The sequence below is a fragment of the Ascaphus truei genome, chromosome 17 (genome assembly GCF_040206685.1).
Source record: "Ascaphus truei isolate aAscTru1 chromosome 17, aAscTru1.hap1, whole genome shotgun sequence".
NCBI classification, from domain to species: Eukaryota; Metazoa; Chordata; class Amphibia; order Anura; family Ascaphidae; genus Ascaphus; species Ascaphus truei.
In genome coordinates, this window is record NC_134499.1 from 2,207,058 (window position 1) to 2,226,432 (window position 19,375).

Genomic DNA, 19,375 nt, shown 5'->3' on the forward strand with positions numbered 1-19,375 from the left:
TGAATAAGCTTCCTGCCTCCATGATCTATCTTCATCTATTACCTGCCGAGAAACCTTGTCAGCATTAAAGAGCACGTGATAAATTGCTGCCAAGTATTAAAAGGTGAAGGACAGAGAACAGCAGAGAAACATTCATGTATTTTCCCCCTTCTGTGAGGCTGTTTCCAAGTGGTGGTAAAGATAAACTTACGTCATTAACAAATTTAACTCTTATTTAAATTTAAAAAATCAACAAAAAAAAAAAAAAAAGGACTGGATTATTCCCTCTTCACTGAAAGAGTGATATGAAAACTGGTGGATTTAATAATAGCCACATACTAACAAGGTAATACTCTGTGCAAGGGCAAAGCATAACAATGCGGAGGCACGCAATTTCAAAGTACAACAGTGCATTCAAAATAGATATTTACAGTAACCTTTATTATTAGATTGAGGCTCAAGCCTTTTATTCGACCAACATAACGATACATTTTGTCATACTGTATATAAGCTTTCATCCCGTTCCTTATCCAAAATAATTACGTCTCTATAGTACTTAACAATACATTTGAAAAGGGCTATAGAACCATCTCACATTATTTATACTACATTTATATTTACCATATGTCATATAAACAGACCTATTTACATTAACATAAGTCAGGGCTGCAGTTACACTTTGAGCAGACCTCGACGTGACACTTTCGCTACTCTCGGCTTGGAATACCAATCAGGGGTCTCCGTCGGGGTCACTGAAGGCAGAATTGCATCCATTTAAAAATCTAAAGCAGAGGGGCCAACTCCAGTCCTTGAGAGCTAGCAACAGGTCAGGTTTTCAGGATATCCATGCTTCAGCACAGGTGGTGCAGTCTTTGACTGAGCCATTTATTGAGCCACCTGTGCTGAAGCAGAGATAGCCTGAAAACCAGAGCTGTTGGTGGACCTTGAGGAGTGGAGTTGGCCACCCCAGGTCTAAAGAACGCTTTTGATTTTTGCTTATACTAAAAGCATAATGTAATCACTGCAAATTGTATTAAAAGCCACACAGATCCGCTCACTGTAATAACCACTTGCAATTATTCCTGTATTAGATGGAATGAGATTTATACTGCAAGTTAGATACACTTCTAATGGCTTAAACAGGCAGAATTATCTCAGGAGCGCTAGGCTCATTATCCGTGTATCCAACATACAGACACATCTTTTCTTTCCGAAAGACATTATCTTGAGAATACATTGTGTACAAAGATTTTCTTGTCATACTCTATTATAATTTGCTAATATACCAAGGCATTTTACACAATGTTAATGCATATATTCTTATAGCATATAGAGCGTTAGTTTTTAACCTTAAACTGTGGAACCCCGTAAAAAGGTAGTATTGTGACTTCACAGAAGCCCTACCTAAATCCTATGTATATAGAAATACTATTGCTCTGGTAGGGCTTGTATTCTGCTAATAAACTTTCTGATATATTGTATAACATTAAAGATAGAATAGTTATTAACCTAGTGTTTAATTATATTAAAAAATATGGTATGGGAGGGGGAATGAAATTATTGAAACTTGAAAAGTAAAAATGTCCATTATTACAAACTATTTTAAGGGCCCCTCTGCAATATCTTGCAGCAAATAAATATCCCACGTGTGAGCACATTCACACGTCTCAGCCAGGTCCACAACTCTGCCCTTCCCCATTATCTCTTAGCATACAGTGCTTCCACTGCAGCTTGGGATTCTGGGTGATGACATGCAAATAAGCAGTGTCTCCTTTTTCTTCTTGTCATTTTTAACATGGATCCCTATAAGCAGACGCCTGCCGTATTACAGCTTTCAGCACAGCCTGACATAAAGTGCAGAGCCAGAAACCTACTCACAGACAGCTTTTCGATCATATACGTGCGAGGCTGGTTAAACCGGCTTTGCAGAAACCCAGGGTTGCACTGAGCAGATTCAAAACCACCAGTCTAGATACTTGTTCTTCAATCACATCTTGGTCACACACAGGCCATGTTACAAAGCTTGCACCACCTGTCCGGAGTCCTGGAAACTCACGTACGGGACAGGTCTAAAGGGTCAATCCTGCACGTAATTACGGAACTGTACACTCTGTGCCCTATTTAAGATGCCAGTTTCTGGTGCTGAAGAGTACCAGTCCGGTCTAATGAACAGGATTAAAAGCAGCAGTCCCTCCTTAGCCCCCCATTTATATCATTGGGAAGTAGGGGATTCCCAGAGCTGAACAGCGTTTATTTCAGCTCGGGGGACCCCCTGCTAGCCGAGATAATGACCTGTAAAGGTGACACCGGTCACTTGGTTTTTTTATAGCCCCGTGTCACGTGGGCCAACGGGAAGCCGCGTTCCTATTGGCCTGTGTAACGTGTGCGTTTCGGTCATCATTTTAAAGATGCTACCGGCGGCATCTTCCCTGGTTTCATGGGGGGGCGAGAGGGGGGGGGGGAAATCAAGGTGTTCCCGGAGCTCAAATTAACGTGGTCAAGCGCCAGAAGACCAAACCAAGCAGGCAGAACTCCTCCTTTAGATCTTTGCCGTCGCAGGCAAGCGACTTCACAGGATATCAAACTACCCCTTAGACCTCTACGGATAATTGCAAGTGTTACAAATTTCCAAAGCAATGTATTGCAGGCCCATTTGGCTGCAGAAAGGTCAGCAGGTCCAGTGTGACACCGGGAAACTCCAGTCCTCAAGGGCCACTCCCACAGGTCTTCAGGATATCCCTGCTTCAGCACAGGTAGTGGTCATTGATTGAGCCACTTGTGCTGAAGCAGGGATATCCTGAAAACCTGACCTGCAGGAGGCCCTTGAGGACTGGAGTTGGCCACCCCATGTATATAAAACAGCACTATAAAAGCTTTAGGCAGTGTAGGATCTTAGGCTTGTGCTTATTAAGGTTATTCCTTTGTATGGCTACAAGCACCTCTCCTGCTCCTGGATAAAGACTATATTTAAAGGCTGTGAATACATGTTATCCAAAAAAATAAAATAGGAAGCAGTATAAAACTTCAATAACAAACGTCAAGGATGCACCCTTACTACCAGGCTGGCTTGAAAAGGAATCAAATACATGAAAGAGAAGCTGCAACACTTGGACTTTGCAATTCTTTCTTCAATATAAAAATAAATCTGTAAAGATTTCATCTTTAACTCTGCCCCCCCCCCCCCCTTTGGGATTACCATGGCTTTAAGGGGTTAACTGAGTCCACACAGAGTAATGCCCCTTTCCCATAACATGGTGCTCGAAGCTTCTGAAACCCAGATCCAAGGAGGAGTGGGATCTCACTGTGAATAGTGTATATATACACACACACACACACACACACACGTTCAAATGTATAATATAGTGTAAGGATCCCGTTATTGTTTTATACAGAGGGACAGTACCCTGGTTACGTAGCTTCCCACAGAGATGGCTCCCGTCACCGTTAAATGTTCATGGAGAAGCAGTCTATACCCAGAGGGGACTCGACCTGCAGCAGGTTGGATCAGCCCCATCAGAAGGCCCCTAGCTTGCTTCACTCCAGACTGCCACAAGGTGGTATGTAGTGCCCGACTGAGGGACCCTTATCCCCGACATGGGCCCACATGAGATTCAGCTCTACTGAAGCCACCCAGAAGAGGGTTCCATAGGTAACCAAGGGAATCAAGCCTCAGGTCTTCCCTAGCAGCCAGAGATAGGGGCTGCTAGGGAAATAATATTCAGACAGCACAAGGGAGAATACAGCTGTCTATACCAAGATTACTGTGTATATGAATGTAACAAAGCTGCTGATGCATGAATAAAGTTCCTGGCGCCCGCCATTGCTATATCACCGCACTAATCCAGGGTAACTGAATCTGAGTAAGATAAGAGACATTGATGTAAACTCCCTAGGAGCCGGGCAGGGAGGATTACATTTTGAAAAGCATCTGAACATGCCACGGTTTGGACCACGTCGAGCCCCTTTGTCGGGTACGTCCAGATGCTTTAAAAAAAAAAAAAAAATCTGGAGAGATTTCATCCCCATCTTCTCCAAGTGTTTATTGACGCAAGAATTGCAAAATCCAGGTGTTGCAGCTTCTGTTTCATGTATTGGCGTAATGTTATCCATCCTACGCGAGACCTCTCCATGCTCCTCACCACACAAATGCTTTCATAACCTCAACATTTCTGCTTTCCGAGATGTGAAGAGACTTTGGAGTTCAAAATAATATTATGTGCTGAATTGCCATCGAAAAATATTTTGATGCTTCTGTGCCTAATCTTAAACGACAACAAAAAAGTTGTGCTGACATCCTACTTTCATCATTCTGCACATGAAACCTTACAGAACACGTAGGGTGGCCCCCGTTACAGACATACAGTAACCAACACATCTAAAACCCGCAACTATGAAATGCATAACTGAAACTACAAGAGTGTCCATTCCTTCCACGTAATGTCATTCTGTGTTTTCTAGTTTCCAAATATGTACAAAAAGATAAAATAAAACCGGTATAAAAATTAAAAAAAAAAAAAAAAAAAAGAACAGCTCTTTGTTGCATCCCATTTTGAGATTATGAGTGCAGGGAACGTGGGAGGAGGGGGGGGGGGAAGAGAAGAAATGAGCTTGTAGAATGAAATATGATGCTCCTGTTTTTTTTACCGCTTCTACTCATCTTAAAATAATAATAGGGTGAAAGTCTTCATATGTCGATGAAATAAACTTGTCGGTAGGACCTGGAGTCCTATACCAATGTTCACCTTTTCCGGATTGCTGCTCGCCATTCAGTCCTGGAACTGGTTTATTGTATTTTAAAAGCTAAAAAATGTTTACAGAAACAAAAATTGAAAATCTGCTTCAGTCCGAATCGTAGAAGTCACTTTAAACAAAAAGGAAAACAGTGTCAGTGGGAGACTCACAAAACAGAGATTACAATAGGGATGTCTGTTAATTGGCGGTTTCCGGGCTGCTTATACTTACACGCAAACATGTATATACAGCACCCTGCTTACATGCAAACATGTATATACAGCGCCCTTGCTTACATGTATGTATGTCTTTATTTATAGAGCGCCATTAATGTACATACCGCTTCACAGTAGTAATACACGTGACAATCATATAAATAACAAATAATACAAATAACAGGTCACGGGAATAAGTGCTTCAGACATAAAAGTAACACTTCGGAAGAGTTTACAATCTAATTGGTAAGTAGGAAGAACATACAGAGACAGTAAGAGGGCTTTATGTATCATGTGTATACTGTAGTATTAGCCAGGGTGCTACTCGTATGCTTCTTTAAGCAACTGTGTCTTAAGGTGGGTCTTAGAGGTGGATAGAGAGGGTGGTAGTCAGGTATTGAGGGGAAGGGCATTCCAGAGGTGTGAAGCAGTTGGTGAGAAGGGTTTAAGGCGGGAGAGCGCTTTCGATACAAAGGGGTAGAGATAAGACATCCATGAGCAGAACGCAAGAGTTGGGACGGTGTATAGCCAGAAATTATAGTGGAGATGTAAGGAGGAGCAGAAGAGTGTAAAGCTTTAAAAGTGAGGAGAATTGAGTGTGATATAAAGGATTTCATAGGAAGCCAGGAGAGTGATTTCAGCAGGGCGACGCTGAGACAGATTTAGGAAAGAGTAGAGTAATTCTAGCAGCAGCGTTTAGGATATATTGTAGGGGAGACAGGAAGGTTGGACAGCAGGTTGCAGTAATCGATGAGAGAATGAGAGCCTGAGTTTTAGCAGTCGAGCAACAGAGGAGGGCGTATCTTTGTAATATTGCAGAGAAAAAAGCGACAGGGTTTAGTAACAATTTGAATGCGAGAGAGGAGTCGAGTGTGACCCCTAGGCAGCGTGCTTGTGCTAGTGGGTGAATGATAGTACTTCCAACAGTAATGTGGAAGGAGGTAATAGGGCCAGGTTTGGGAGCAAGTATGAGGAGCTCTGTTTTTGCCATGTTAAGATTAAGTCGGCAAAGGGCCATTCATGACGATATCGCAGAGAGACATTCTGAAACTTTGGTCTGTACAGCAGGTGTAAAGTATGGGGTTGAAGAAAAAAAAAAAAAAAGTGTCGTCGGCATAGAGGTGATATTTAAATTCAAGAGATGTGATTAGGTCACACAGAGAATGTGTCTTGGCAGCATGGAGGTCATTAGTTATTTTAATGAGGGCTGTTTCAGTCGAGTGAGCAGTGCGGAAGCCAAATTGTAGAGGGTCTAGGAGAGAATAGGAGCATATACAGTGCCCCGCTTACATGCAAAAACATGTATATACAGTATATAAAGAGTCTCCTGAATTATGTCAAATCCCCTAATACAATAGGCTTGGCTGCTCCACACAGGAGCAATTTCAACTAATGACATTTACAGTTTTCCGTATGACTTATAACCACAGCTGCATGTAAATAACCAACTAGAAAAACATAAGAAAGGCAGTGAAACTATAAAACAATAATTGAACAGTTGAAGGATTTTTTTATTTATTTTTACACATCCACCACGTGATTTTACCTACATCAGGGGTGGCAAACTCCAGTCCTCAATGGCCACCGACAGGCTGGGTTTAAGGATATCCCTGCTTCAGCACAAGTGGCTCAATCAGTTCAGTCTACAACTGAGCCACCTGTGGTGAAGCAGGGATAGTCCCAGTACCTGGCATGTTGGTGGCCTTTGAGGACTGGAGTTGGCCAAACTCACGCTTACAGTACATTATGTCCGCAAAGTCTGCACAACTATTGTGGTTCACCAAAAAGAATGGCGGCCTTAAGGAGGCGCATCAGAGGGTGCCAACTAAATGGCACTTTCCAGAACAGCGTCTAGCAGAACTCCAATGCCATTCGCGGAAAACATAGCACAACATACACTATTCCTACTGACTGCTATACAGTTATTCTGCAGCATGAGAGAAGCCAAGGAAATCCCTGCCTGCATTCTGTGCTCACTATGGCTTCTGGTTTAAGAGTTTGCAGAAAAGATGCAGGAGGGCACTGCCGTCTGGCAAAACAATGTAATGATTCGACGTTGCGGTTGCTAGACGTCATCCCTTGGTATTAGGGCGGTAGACCTCACCTTGACAAAGGTTGCATGTACCAACCGTAACGTTGATCTTCTCTGGCATCATTAAGTGCCCTCTTCTACATATTCTGGGACCGCACAGGAAGGCCCCTCTGAGCAGGAGCACCTTCAGTCACCTTCACAAGGTACAACATTCCCCATTAAACAACCATTACATAAGACCCTTTTACCCCATCCGTGTGCAACAGCCTCACAAAAGAACCAGTTTAGAATTAATTCCACGTTCGACCATTCTCTCTCCAACAAATCCTCTTTATTCATACAAGGAGGGACGTGCGCATCTTCAAGGATGGTTGAATGAGCTGAGCGGTCTCTTAGTCTAATCGGTTATCTCTGTGGATTACCAGGTCTGCCCTCATTCCTTTTTGCCAGGGACCATCTAGAGAACAGTCTGCTGGTTTCCGTTTACCTGCGCAGCCTGTCTAATCACACCTGGAAGGGGGAGGAAAGGGTTAGCGCTCAGGTCGATGCTTACAAGAGTCCATACTGGGTCTCGTATTTGGAAATGACGTTCCGGCACTTGCCCAGCTCCTTGCGCAGCTCCGCCACCTCAGTCCGCAGGGCCGTGTTTTCCTTCTCCAGGAAGGCCGCCCGGACCGTGATCTGGTTCTCTTTAAGCCGCCGGGCGTCCCGGGAACGCTTGGCTGCCACGTTATTCTTCTTGCGGCGGTTCCAGTATTTTTCATCCTGTGGGTACGCAATGAGAAAAGATGGAATCTTGAAATAACAGATGCTGCTCACTACCCATATGGGTCTCCGTATTAACGCAGAGTAGAGATCATTATGACGTACTGGAACATTTTGCTGTGCACAACTGTGCTAAATGTAAGAAAGTGTCCCCCATCAGAAATGAACATCACCTTAAAGGAAGCTCTTCATGGCTGTGTTTTTTCTTTCATTTAATTCAGTATTGAAGCAGGGGGTCTCCGGAGCGGAACCCCATTCATTTCAGCTCAGTGGACCCCCTGCTTAAAGAGATATTTACCTCTGCAGGGGGTGCCGGTATCTCTGTACACTTTAAAGCTCCCACGTCACATGGGCCAATAAGGAAGCAGCATCACAGCTTCCCATTGGCCAGCGGGAGCTTTGAAAAATCAGCCATAATGTGGACCCTGGAGCGGCTACTGGCACCCACTAAGGAGCTCTGTATCTCCGGAAGCAGGGGGTCCCTGGAGCCGATATTAATGGGGTTTTACTTCTGGACACACACACATAAAAATAATCAATCAATTAAAAAGAAAGTGCTTGGATTGCCTCTTGAAGCATTGCGCTGCCAGCGTGGCCTGTGATGTATCTGCAATGCAGGTTGTTTGACGCAGGTTCAATAGGGAAAAAAAGTGGCACCAATTTGGTACATCACATAATCTGTGGGTCATGCAACTCCCCCCCAATTTCAAGGTGACGTACACAGGACAAAAATTGGAGAAAAGACCTTGGTGCAAGGTGGAAAGGAAGCCTTTTTATTGTACGGACCTCGTAACCGCGCTGCCATGTTGAATGTGCGAGAAAAAGAAAATTAACCAATTGCAGTAACTTTTTTTTACCTACGCCGGGATCCCCCAAGGTCCGATGTGGGGCATTGCACCTCCATATATTGAAGTCAATGAGATTTAACCCCGGCGGTGCCATACACCGCACTGACGCGGAATGAGTCCCTCCCATAGAGAAAGTAACGCCGTACATGTTACAGGCGTGAAGAGGCTCGCCCAGAATAGCTGCACAGCTCATTTGTGATGCTCGAGGCACTGGGAGTTACTTGACAATTTCACAATGCGCAAATAAGACAATGGAATTCAAACTTTAATCAGCCACATCACACCCACAGCTGGAGTCGAGAAAAGCACACACACGGCGTGTAAACATGAAAAATGGTGTGTTGCCTGAGCATGTGGTGCAGTTCAACAAGATGGAGTCCTTCACCATCCCAATTTAGAGAGGAAAAGGCATTAAATTGATCGCACTCAAAAATTACATCTGGTCATGGGGACATCTCATAATAATCTTTTTATTTTTGCAGAGAAAACACAACGTTTCGGGGATTGCAACCCTTTGGTCAGGTGCAGTGATGGCTGTGACCATATCCAATTTGAGTGCAATTAAGTAAACACGTGCACACACACACACACTTTTGAAAATTTACTTTAAACTGAAACTCTTTCCCTTTTGTGTGATTGGCATCGTTTCTACGTAATGTTTGTGTAATGACCTTTTAAAGTTATTTATAGATATAATGTGTGGGTGAAGTAGGTCGAGCATGTTTAATAAGCCTGTGTACCTTGCGATCTTCCGGCACGTAGATTTTCTTTGCCTTCTTGATCATGGGTTGAGGTTTGAGCTCCTCTTCTGCAAACCTGTGCTTCCTGGGGTTAAAGAGTTCTCCTCCCGGCACGCTGGAGAGCACCAGGTCGGAAGGATCGGGATTAAAGTTCACATCCACTTCTACCTTATCTGGATCAATGGGACTCGGCATATCTCGCTCATCATCATCATCATCACAATCATCATCCGTTAGGGCAGAGTCTGAAACGTCACAAGGACAGGGTGAAATGCAATAAAACGTTGGTGTGTCAAATCTCGTCAATCACCTGAGAAAAGATGCTGAAGAATTTGCTGAAGTTGCAGTTACCTGGGTTGCATTGTAAAGTAGCACTCCTGGCGACACCAGGTGGTTTTATTTTGTTTGTTTTTTAAGCAGAGGGTCTCCGGAGCTGAACCGCGTTGATTTCAGCTCCCGGGACTCCCTGAGATAATCACCTCCGTAGGGGGTGCCAGTAGGAGCCCTAGCTGGGTTCACAATATGTCTTACTGTTGACCTGCGTGACGCGGGAGCTTTAAAGTTGCAGAGATACCAGCACCCCCTACGGTGGCTAGGATCTTAGGAAGCAGGGGATTCAGCTCCTGAAATCAATACAATTCAGCTCTGGAGACCCCCTGCTTCATATCTATTTAAAAATAAAAACTGCATATACTGTTGCCTGGAGTGCTGCGTTAAATTAAAAAATTATATAAAACATTTTAAAAATCGAAGGAAGCATGTCATAAAAAGTATTGTGAGCACTTTTAAGCATGTCTGACTTCCTCAGACTGTAAATATTTGTGTTTTGTAACTTAGGCCATTTTATTTCTATAACGAAAGCCCATCTGCAAACATTGTAGAGGTTTTGCACTAAAAAGGTGACAGCCATTAGCGATCATTAATGCTTTAATTGCACGAGAGCCAATATCGATGGCTAACAGCTTTCCCTGTCCAGCGAAGTGTTTAATGTTCTATAGTTTATCCTTAAAAGAGAAGTTCCTCATACTTTCGTCCCCGCTCCGGGGTGGGAACCTGGGGCCAAACGCCACTACTTTCAGCCACGGGTACTCCCAGTTTCCGAGATACTTACCATGCTTAAATCAGCCTCAGGAAAACAAAATGGCTGCCAAATCTCAAGATAATAGGAAGCCGCTACATTGGAGAGCAATTTAAATCCCCTTGAAAAAACAGGAATGTGAGATCTGCACCTGCTGCCTATTACTAATATAAAGGTTATCCAATTTCCTAGCTCTCCCTCAATATAGCCTAAAACATCACCTTTTACTTCGGAGCCCTCCATCAAAACAGAGGGCGATACGGGCGAGGACGAGGAGGTGCTAGCCGGCTCTTCTTCCTCCAGCTTGGCTACTGGCATCAGTGGGTTCTGGATGGCCTGGGCCAACTGTGTGGGGCTGGACGGGATTCCGTTCTCCAGCAGGAACTCGTCCAGGTCCATATACTCAAGGTGAAACGACTCTCCGTCGTACGGGATGGTTTTATCCCAGATGGGTGGCATGAGCGAGGCGGATACCAGCACAGAGCTGCCATCATCTTTGTCCAATTTGGTCTTATCTTTCTCTACAAAAGGTGCAGCAAGCAGAAAGCAGGTTTTAGAGACACAAACAGCAGGAAGGAAACAGTTATCGTGCTTCTGTGCGCCTCCCCTTCAGGCAAGAGTTTCTGTGTCCTTATATTCAATGCTCTTATTGCCATTGTTAAAGCAGGTCCCTGCATTCTACACGTTTGACACAATATAATGACCATTGTAATATGCCTCACACAGGAGAACAATGCAGGGCAATCATACGAAGCATTGTAAAGATACGCTGAAAATAAGCCCAAAGAATACAACCCGGCACAGCAGGACTTAGTCACATTCTTTTCCATTTAGGGAGCTAAAAAGGGCACGCATTTTTTGTTTATTACTATCGGACAGTCTGCTAATACAAAACTTTAACAATTGTTATTGGTCACTGTTTCCGCCCTGTTATTGTAACAAAGAATTAAAATAAATGTCTGAGTCTTCAGCTCATGTTTTTAATTGATAGAAATATTAGAATAAAGCCTTGTTCCTTGTAATCAATTATCTGCTTTCAAACAAATAAATAAAAACACCCTTACATTGAAGGAGTTGGTGAAATGGATTTTATTTGGTTTTGGCGTTTTCTATAGTAATTAGCGGTGGAATTTTTATACCATCCTGGGGCCCCCGTTTTGTAGGGCTTGGTATCTGACACCAAAAGCAGGGCAGAAACGAGTGTGCCCATCATTCTACCACAAGAAATGAACCCTCCTACTATGCAGCGCACAGGGACATTTACCAATATATTCCAGAATATGGAGTATAACCTCAAATATGTATTTCAGTAAAATCTTGGTACATGACCTACCCAATAAAGTGCTTACATGCAGGATAACCATGGAATAAATTGGTGGATTAACTCCATTTACCACAAGAACAATCCCTCCCTTGTGACCCGAGGTTACCAGGCATCTGCCTAAGGCTCAGCGTCACCCTGGTGATTAATTCAGGAAGCATTTTTTCTTCTAATTGGATTAAGAGTTCAAAGGAGGAATAGAAAGGGCAGGTCCCATTTCTTTAGAAGGATGGGAAGCAGATGGTCTGCGGAGCAGGAACCTGTTATTTTAAGTTCAGGGGGTCCCCAGTTCTGGAGATATTTACAGCTGGATGTAGCACATTGCTGTGTCCTACAGAAAAAAAAATGGTGGTTTAAATATCCTGCATCATGCAGGCCAGTAGGACGCTGCAATGTCAGCCATTGCAGCTCCCTATTGGCCTGCGTGATGCAGGGGATTTAAATGTGAGGAAGTGCTGATGCTACCTTCACCAGTAAAAGTCTGTCCTTCTAATCTACAGCAGGGGTGGCCAACTTCAGTCGTCAATGGTCACCAATAGGTCAGGTTATAAGGCTATCCCTGCTTCAGCACATGTGGGGCTCAGTCTGTGACAGCCACCTGTGCTGAAGCAGGGATATCCTGAAAACCTGACCTGTTGGCCACCCGTGCTCTAGTCTCACTGTGAAGGCAGCTCAGAGAATTATATTTTAGACATTTAAAAAAAGTTTAGTATATAATAATTTCGGAAATATACTGTACACAAAGCATTGTTCTCACCCAACCTCAGTTGAAGAAAACCCAACCTTTTCATACTTTGCTGCGCAAAAGCAATGGTTTGAGACCCGGAAACGTTATGGAGCAACAGACCACCCCAAACATAATTGGAAAGAATAGGGCGATTATACGATGTGCGTGCTTTTTAATCAGGTTATTGATTTTGGTCTCTCTCCGATTTCCTCATTTGTGTCCCTACTCTCTGGTATAGGTGCTGATAGCGCCAATGGGGGGGGGGGGGGCAGGGAGAAAGGGGCAGCTGAAACAGAAGTGAAGTCCACCCAGCATCCAAGGCCTGGCCGCATCATGTGATCTCTCCTGCACAGATCATATGACACACTGTGAAAGTTACAGGCGACACTATTGACTATCAGATACAGTGTAGGTTGTGATACCTTTTAGTGGCCCAACATTAACGTTCTCCATGGCTTTCAAAAATTCATACGTTTCTTGAAGTGTCCGATCTATTGTCTGACATACCTGCAGTTTATTCAAGTCAAAGTATTTTTATTTCTAGAGCACCAACCAAGCACTTTAGAGCCAACACAGAATAAACAATAAATTGAACACACAATATAACATAAATATATTATAATACAGTAACCTAATTACATTATATCAACAAAAACCAATGTAAATGAACCTCCCCCAGCACAAACCCATCACATCCAAATGACCTGTTTGTACACCACCAAGGTCCCTCACACCTTTATTTACCTATCCTATAACACCCTCTTCCCCAACCCTCCCTTTATCTTTAGCCTGTGAGCTCCTTCCGGTAGGGACACCTTATTGATTAAGGAAGTCTCTTTATTCACCCGACAGGCACGATAGGACAAGGGTTAGATAGGCACTGTTAAGGGTAGGGTAAGGGTTGATATTGGGGTTGTGATTAGGCTGGCACTGTTGGGGTTGGGCTAGTATTGGGGTTGGCTAGGATCACGATAAGGGGGATAGGTTGGTATAATTAGGATTGGGGTGGTATTGGGGTTGGCATTGTAAGGATAAGGGATAGGTTGGTATAATTAGGGTTGGGGTGGAATTATTAGGGTTAGGCTGGAACGGTTAGAAAAGGGTTAGGTTGGTATAATTAGGGTTGCGTGGTATTGTTGGAGTTAGGTTGGCAATGCTACAGGAAGTTAGGCTGAACAGTTATTGATTCTGAAGCCGGTTAGATTAAAGCTGCACAGAGCCTCACACACCGGGCTCGGCGTTACATGGTGATGGGAGATTAATATAACGGGTATGCAGCACTGTGGTTAACCCCTTCGCTCCCCAGAGGCCTATGACAGGGAGGGGGGCGGCCATTTGTACGTGTCCCTCACCGACGGGTTCCAGAAAGTTCCTGGGCGGGTTCTCTATGAGCTTCTTTAGCACGAGAGGGAAGCAGCTGTCTCGGAGGGGGGCTGGGGTTCCGGTCTCCGGGGGTCCGGTCTCCGGGGAGCGCTGCGCAGCGGACATTCTCCTGCCGGTTCTGATGATAACTCCTCCCCCCAGAATCCCGCGCGGCTGTGAGGCGACACTAAACTACGCCTACTCCATAATCATTCATTATTCATGAGGCGCGACGTCCAATTGGAGGGCTTCATCCCCGACCCCCAGCGGCTGGGAGGAAGGAGCTCGCTGTGAAGTTAAGCCAATCGGTGGCTCAGATGAGTAATGACGCGTACGGACGATTGCTTTCTGGCTCTGCCTGGCACGCAAAGCTGCGTGTCACGGAGGCGGTACTGCTAGGTGGTTTGATTGGTGGAGTCGCGTTCTCCCGCCTTTTAATGTCAGTCACGAACTAAAACATTGTGCGCGTGCAGAGAATGTTACCCTCATTAATAAATAATGTATCATCTGCGTACAAACACCCGAGTAGTGACGGCCTCCTTTTGCTGTCTCATTAGCATACTACGAGCGAAAAGGTGCTAATTGGCCGACGAAGCGGTGACGCAACACAGCCCCGCCCCAGAGCTATCACAAGAGAAGTCACGTTTTAAGAGGGGGTAGAAAAAACTGCAGTCACGCTAGCACTAGTTCTCCCCCCCGTCACACAGCCAATGGGGTGGCGGAACAGTTCTGAGTGACGGGGGCGGACACACGCGCACGCATTCTGGTTGGCTGACAGGTTTTTCCGGCCCCGCCTCTTGTTTACCACATAACTGTCACAGGTCAGGAGCACGTGCCTCCTCAGGCATGCCATGTCACGTGACTGCAGCTCTCCATGGTTGATCTAAACCATATTAACCCTTTGGGGGAGGGTCAGTGTGACACCCTCCTCCCCTCCATGTCAAGGATGTCAACCACCAAGGCCCACAATCGCTGAGATCAAGGGGGTTTGGGGGAATTAAAAAATGTTTATTTTTATTTTTTTTAATGGCCATCGAGTGCGGTTAGTTTTTTCAGATCACTGCGACTCTACTGACGTCCATGCGGTAAATAATCAAGGAAACGCCAAATTAACCCTTTCAGTGTCGGAGGGGTCGCCCCACCAGAATGCTTAACTACGTGCGACTAGGTCATTCTAATCATGAATCACTTATAACAATGGTATATAACCTTTGTTTAGCATTTGTTAGGGGAGCTATATCAGGGGTGACCAACTCCAGTCCTCAAGGGCCACCAACAAGTCAAGTTTTCAGGATATCCCTGCTTCAGCACAGGTGGCTCAATCAGAAGCTCAGACGAAGACTGGGCCACTTGTGCTGTAGCAGGGATATCCTTAAAACTTGACCTATTGGTGACCCTTGAGGACTGGAGTTGGCCACCCCTGAGCTATGTCAACGTCACACAGATGTTATAGGGTCACTTGGCAAGAGAGAGCCAGGTAAAAGCCCGGCCTAAACATAGTGAGAATAGGTCATGCTCAATCAAATTATTCTCCCAACTGCCCTTTATCTACCTTGAAGTAGTTGTACCATTGTGACGGTAGGGGGTAGTCGGCCTTCATTAATAAAGGTGGAGCCGGCTGGCTGCCCCTGAAACCGTATGGCAAGGGCTGAGAGTGTCTGCTCTTGGGTCTAATATTGTACCTTACCGTGTTGCCCTGTAATTCTGTTCCCCTTATACTATCCCCCCATATGGTTATAAACTAGGAACTGTGTGTGGGGGGTTAACTATGTGTAGCTCTGTGTAATTTTGGGGTTACATGCCTCTCTCCGCCTGTCCAGTAAATCCTGTTAAGAAGGCAGGTTTGCCAGGAGTAATCATGAGGTTTGCCCTCATCCCCTTTGTGAGGTGTAGTGTGTAGCAAAGGACGTGACAGCATGCTCTGTGTCCACTTACATAGGGTGACCAGATTTTCAAAATGAAAAACCGGGACACTTTAAAACAATGTACATCACGTCACGCCCCCCCCCCCTCCTCGTTGCCATGACAACAAGACACAAACGTCAGGCGGTGACATGTTGCCATGACAATGTGGCATCACGTGATGCCTCGTCACCATAATGCATCCCATTGTCATGTCAACTTGATGCCGCGTGACGTCACGGAGCAGCTCGTTGTTATGGCAATGTGTATTACGTGACGTCGCGCAGCCATGTTGACGGAATTTGGAGGGGAGGATACAGCCAAAGGCAAGATAAATAAATATATAATAAATAGATCGAAGGTGGCAACCCTGGCTGCAGTGTGTGTTTCTGTATACAGAGGTAGGCCCTGCAGTGGGTGTTTGTGTGTATAGAGGTGGGGGCTGCAGTGTGTGTTTGTGTGTATAGAGGTGGGGGCTGCAGTGTGTGTTTGTGTGTATAGAGCAGTGATTCCCAACCTTTTTTGTTTGGAGGAACCCTTTAAGTATTTTGTTACATTTTGGGGAACCCCTATCTGGATAACATGTTCGACGGGTAAATCACAAAATAGACGTGTTAAGAAGTGGGGGTAATAAATAATAATTAACTCATACTTTTGAATAAACAATGTGTATATATTTTGTAATGATTTTGGTTTAAACATCCCCCCCCTACATCTCACATCACCCCCTCCCCTGCATCTCACATCACCCCCCCCACGGATCAATCGATCTCTCCCCCCCCTTCTTTCTCCCTCCTCTCTCTCACCCCCCCCCCCCTTCTCTCCTCTCCCTCCCCTTTTCTCCTCCTCCCCCTCTCTCTCTCCCACTCTCCCATCCTCTCTCACTCCCCCTCTCCCCCTCCCCCCTCCCCTCTCTTCCCCCCTCTCTCTCTCTCCCTCTCCCCCCTCTTTCCCTCTCCCCCCTTCTCTCCCCCTCTCTCTATTCCCCTCCCTCTCTTCCCCTCCCTCTCTTCCCCTCCCTCTCTTCCCCTCCCTCTCTTCCCCTCTCTCTTTTCCCCTCTCTCTTTTCCCCCTCTCTCTCTCTTCCCCCTCTCTCTCTTCCCCCTCTCTCTCTTCCCCTCTCTCTCTTCCCCCCTCTCTCTCCCTCTCCCCCCTCTCTCTCCCTCTCCCCCCTCTCTCTGTCTCTCTCTTCCCCCCCTCTCCCTCTTCCACCCCTCTCCCTATCCCCCCCCCTCCCTATCCCCCCCCTCTTCCCCCCCTCTCCCTCTTCCCCCCTTCTCCCTCTTCCCCCCCTCCTCCCTCTTCCCCCCTCTCTCTCCTCCTCTCCCACACTCACTCTCGCACACACCGTCACACTCTCGCACACACACTGTCACACACACACACTGTCACACACACACACACACACACACACACACACACTGTCACACACACACACACACACACACACTGTCACACACACACACACACACACACACACACACACACACACACACACACACACACACACACACACACACACACAGTCACAGTCACACACACACTGTCACACACTGTCACACCCTCACTGTCACACCCTCACTCACACTGTCACACACACTGTCACACTCACACATACACTGTCACACTCTCACACACTGTCACACTGTCACACTCTCACACACTGTCACACTGTCACACTGTCACACTCTCACACACACTGTCACACTCTCACACACACTGTCACACTGTCACACACACTGTCACACACACTGTCACACACACTGTCACACACACTGTCACACTCTCACACACACTTTCACACTGTCACACACACTGTCACACACACTGTCACACACACTGTCACACACACACACACACACACACACACACACACACACACAGTCACACTCTCTCACACACACTGTCACACTCACACACACACTGTCACACTCTCACACACTGTCACACACTCACACACTGTCACACTCTCACACACACTGTCACACTCTCACACACACTGTCACACTGTCACACACACTGTCACACACACTGTCACACACACTGTCACACACACACACACACACACACACACACACACACACACACACACACACACACACACACACACACACACACACACACTCTCTCTCACACACACACTGTCACACTCTCTCACACACACACTGTTACACTCTCACACACACACTCTCACGCAAGCAGCGTTTACAGCAGAAGCAGCCTCTCCCCCCCCCCCACTTCCATCTCTCCCCCCTGCAGCATCTCCCTCTTCCCCACAGCCCCCTCATATGCCTACCTGCGGCGGCTGCAGGTTCGGCGGAGGCGGCAGGCTGTGAGCGGCTCTGAGGGGGGAGGGAGAGAGCCGGGTTGCCGGGGGAGCCGGAGTGCATCCGGGATGCCGGGGGGAGCAGCTGTGGTGCCGGGGGGAGCGAGGGGGGCAGCCGGGGTTGTGCCGGGGGCATTGAAGGGGGCAGCCGTGGTGCCGGGGGAGCGAGGGGGGAGCCGGGGGTGTGAGGGAGAGTGCTGGGTTGCCGGGGGAGCGAGGGGGAGGGGGTGCCGGGGGAGAGAGTGGGGGAGCCGGGGGATTGAAGGAGAGAGACGGGTTGCCGGGGGAGCGATGGGGGGAGCCGGAGTGCAGCCGGGGTGGTGCCGGGGGGAGCGAGGGGGGCAGCCGGGGTGGTGCCGGGGAGCAGCCGTGGTGCCGGGGGGAGCGAGGGGGGGTGCCGGGGGTGTGAGGGAGAGAGCCGGGTTGCCGAGGAGCCAGAGGGAGGGCTCGAGTGCCGGGGAGAGGCAAAGCCCTGCCCCCTGGATACTCCATCCAATCCCCTGCGGCCCGGCCTTCTAAAGCCCCGCCCCCGGCATTCTCCATCCAATCCCCTGCGGCCCGGCACGTTTCTGCAGTAGCCCAACCCCTAGTAACAAAAAAGACTTGCCGGGCTGCTCTGCATCCTCTTCCTCCCCGCTGCCACACACCGCCCCCCCCCCATCCCCGCGCACCGCCGCCGACACAAAAAACCGGGACATTCCCGGGACAGTCAGGCAACCGGTATAGCACAAGAAAAACCGGGACTGTCCCGGGAAAACCAGTGACACAGGGGGTGGTGTCTACTGTAGCTATATATTACGCATCACTTCCTAAAGTTGGTGTGTCAGTCTACAGTCTGTTCAAGTGGGGCAGTGGGAGGTATGGGGCAAGCCAGGAAAACGGTTGCTGTTGTTTCAAACTTATAGGCACGGTTTCCATTGGCAAGTTTTGAATTTTCCCCTCCTATCATTGAATGCTCAACCACAATCCATGCTCTAATTGGCTGCCAGCCCCCTCAATGATTTAGATATGGAGCAAGCCCTATATAAGGGAGTGCAGTGTAGCAGCTTTCTCTCTTTTTTGTTGGAGATTTGAAGAGACAAGGAGCTGCTGGCGGCCTTCTCAAAGGTGCTTCTGGGTGAAAAAGCTGTGTGTATACACACACACACACACATCACAAACACACATCACAAACACACAGAGTACCGCATGCACGCCTGATAGTAAATATACCTAAATACTGGCTGTAATATATAATGATAATATGCCAGCGGTGCTCCAGGGAAGAGAGATAATAGCACAACAAAAAATATCCCTATAAGGAGCACACAGGTGTACCAAGTAAATAACAAAGATCATTATAATCCATA

General features: G+C 46.7%; 1 protein-coding gene across 5 annotated transcripts in view; it reads right to left on the minus strand.

Moving 5' to 3' along the window:
- Positions 1–399: 399 nt before the first annotated feature.
- TEF (TEF transcription factor, PAR bZIP family member) overlaps positions 400–19,375 on the minus strand; it is a 29,176-nt gene continuing 10,200 nt past the window's right edge. Inside the window, exons 1-5 of one of the 5 annotated variants that reach the window (XM_075573711.1) lie at positions 13,789–14,466; positions 10,610–10,909; positions 9,311–9,555; positions 7,511–7,722; positions 400–4,840 (exon numbers count right to left, since the gene is read on the minus strand). In XM_075573711.1, the coding sequence (XP_075429826.1) occupies positions 4,819–4,840; positions 7,511–7,722; positions 9,311–9,555; positions 10,610–10,909; positions 13,789–13,924 (915 nt within the window). In that variant the 5' untranslated portion in view covers positions 13,925–14,466 and the 3' untranslated portion in view covers positions 400–4,818. Of the gene's footprint in view, positions 4,841–4,884; positions 7,468–7,506; positions 7,723–9,310; positions 9,556–10,609; positions 10,910–13,788; positions 14,486–19,375 lie in introns of those variants that run through there. The other 4 variants (XM_075573713.1, XM_075573714.1, XM_075573712.1 and 1 more) reach the window with 4 other exon arrangements.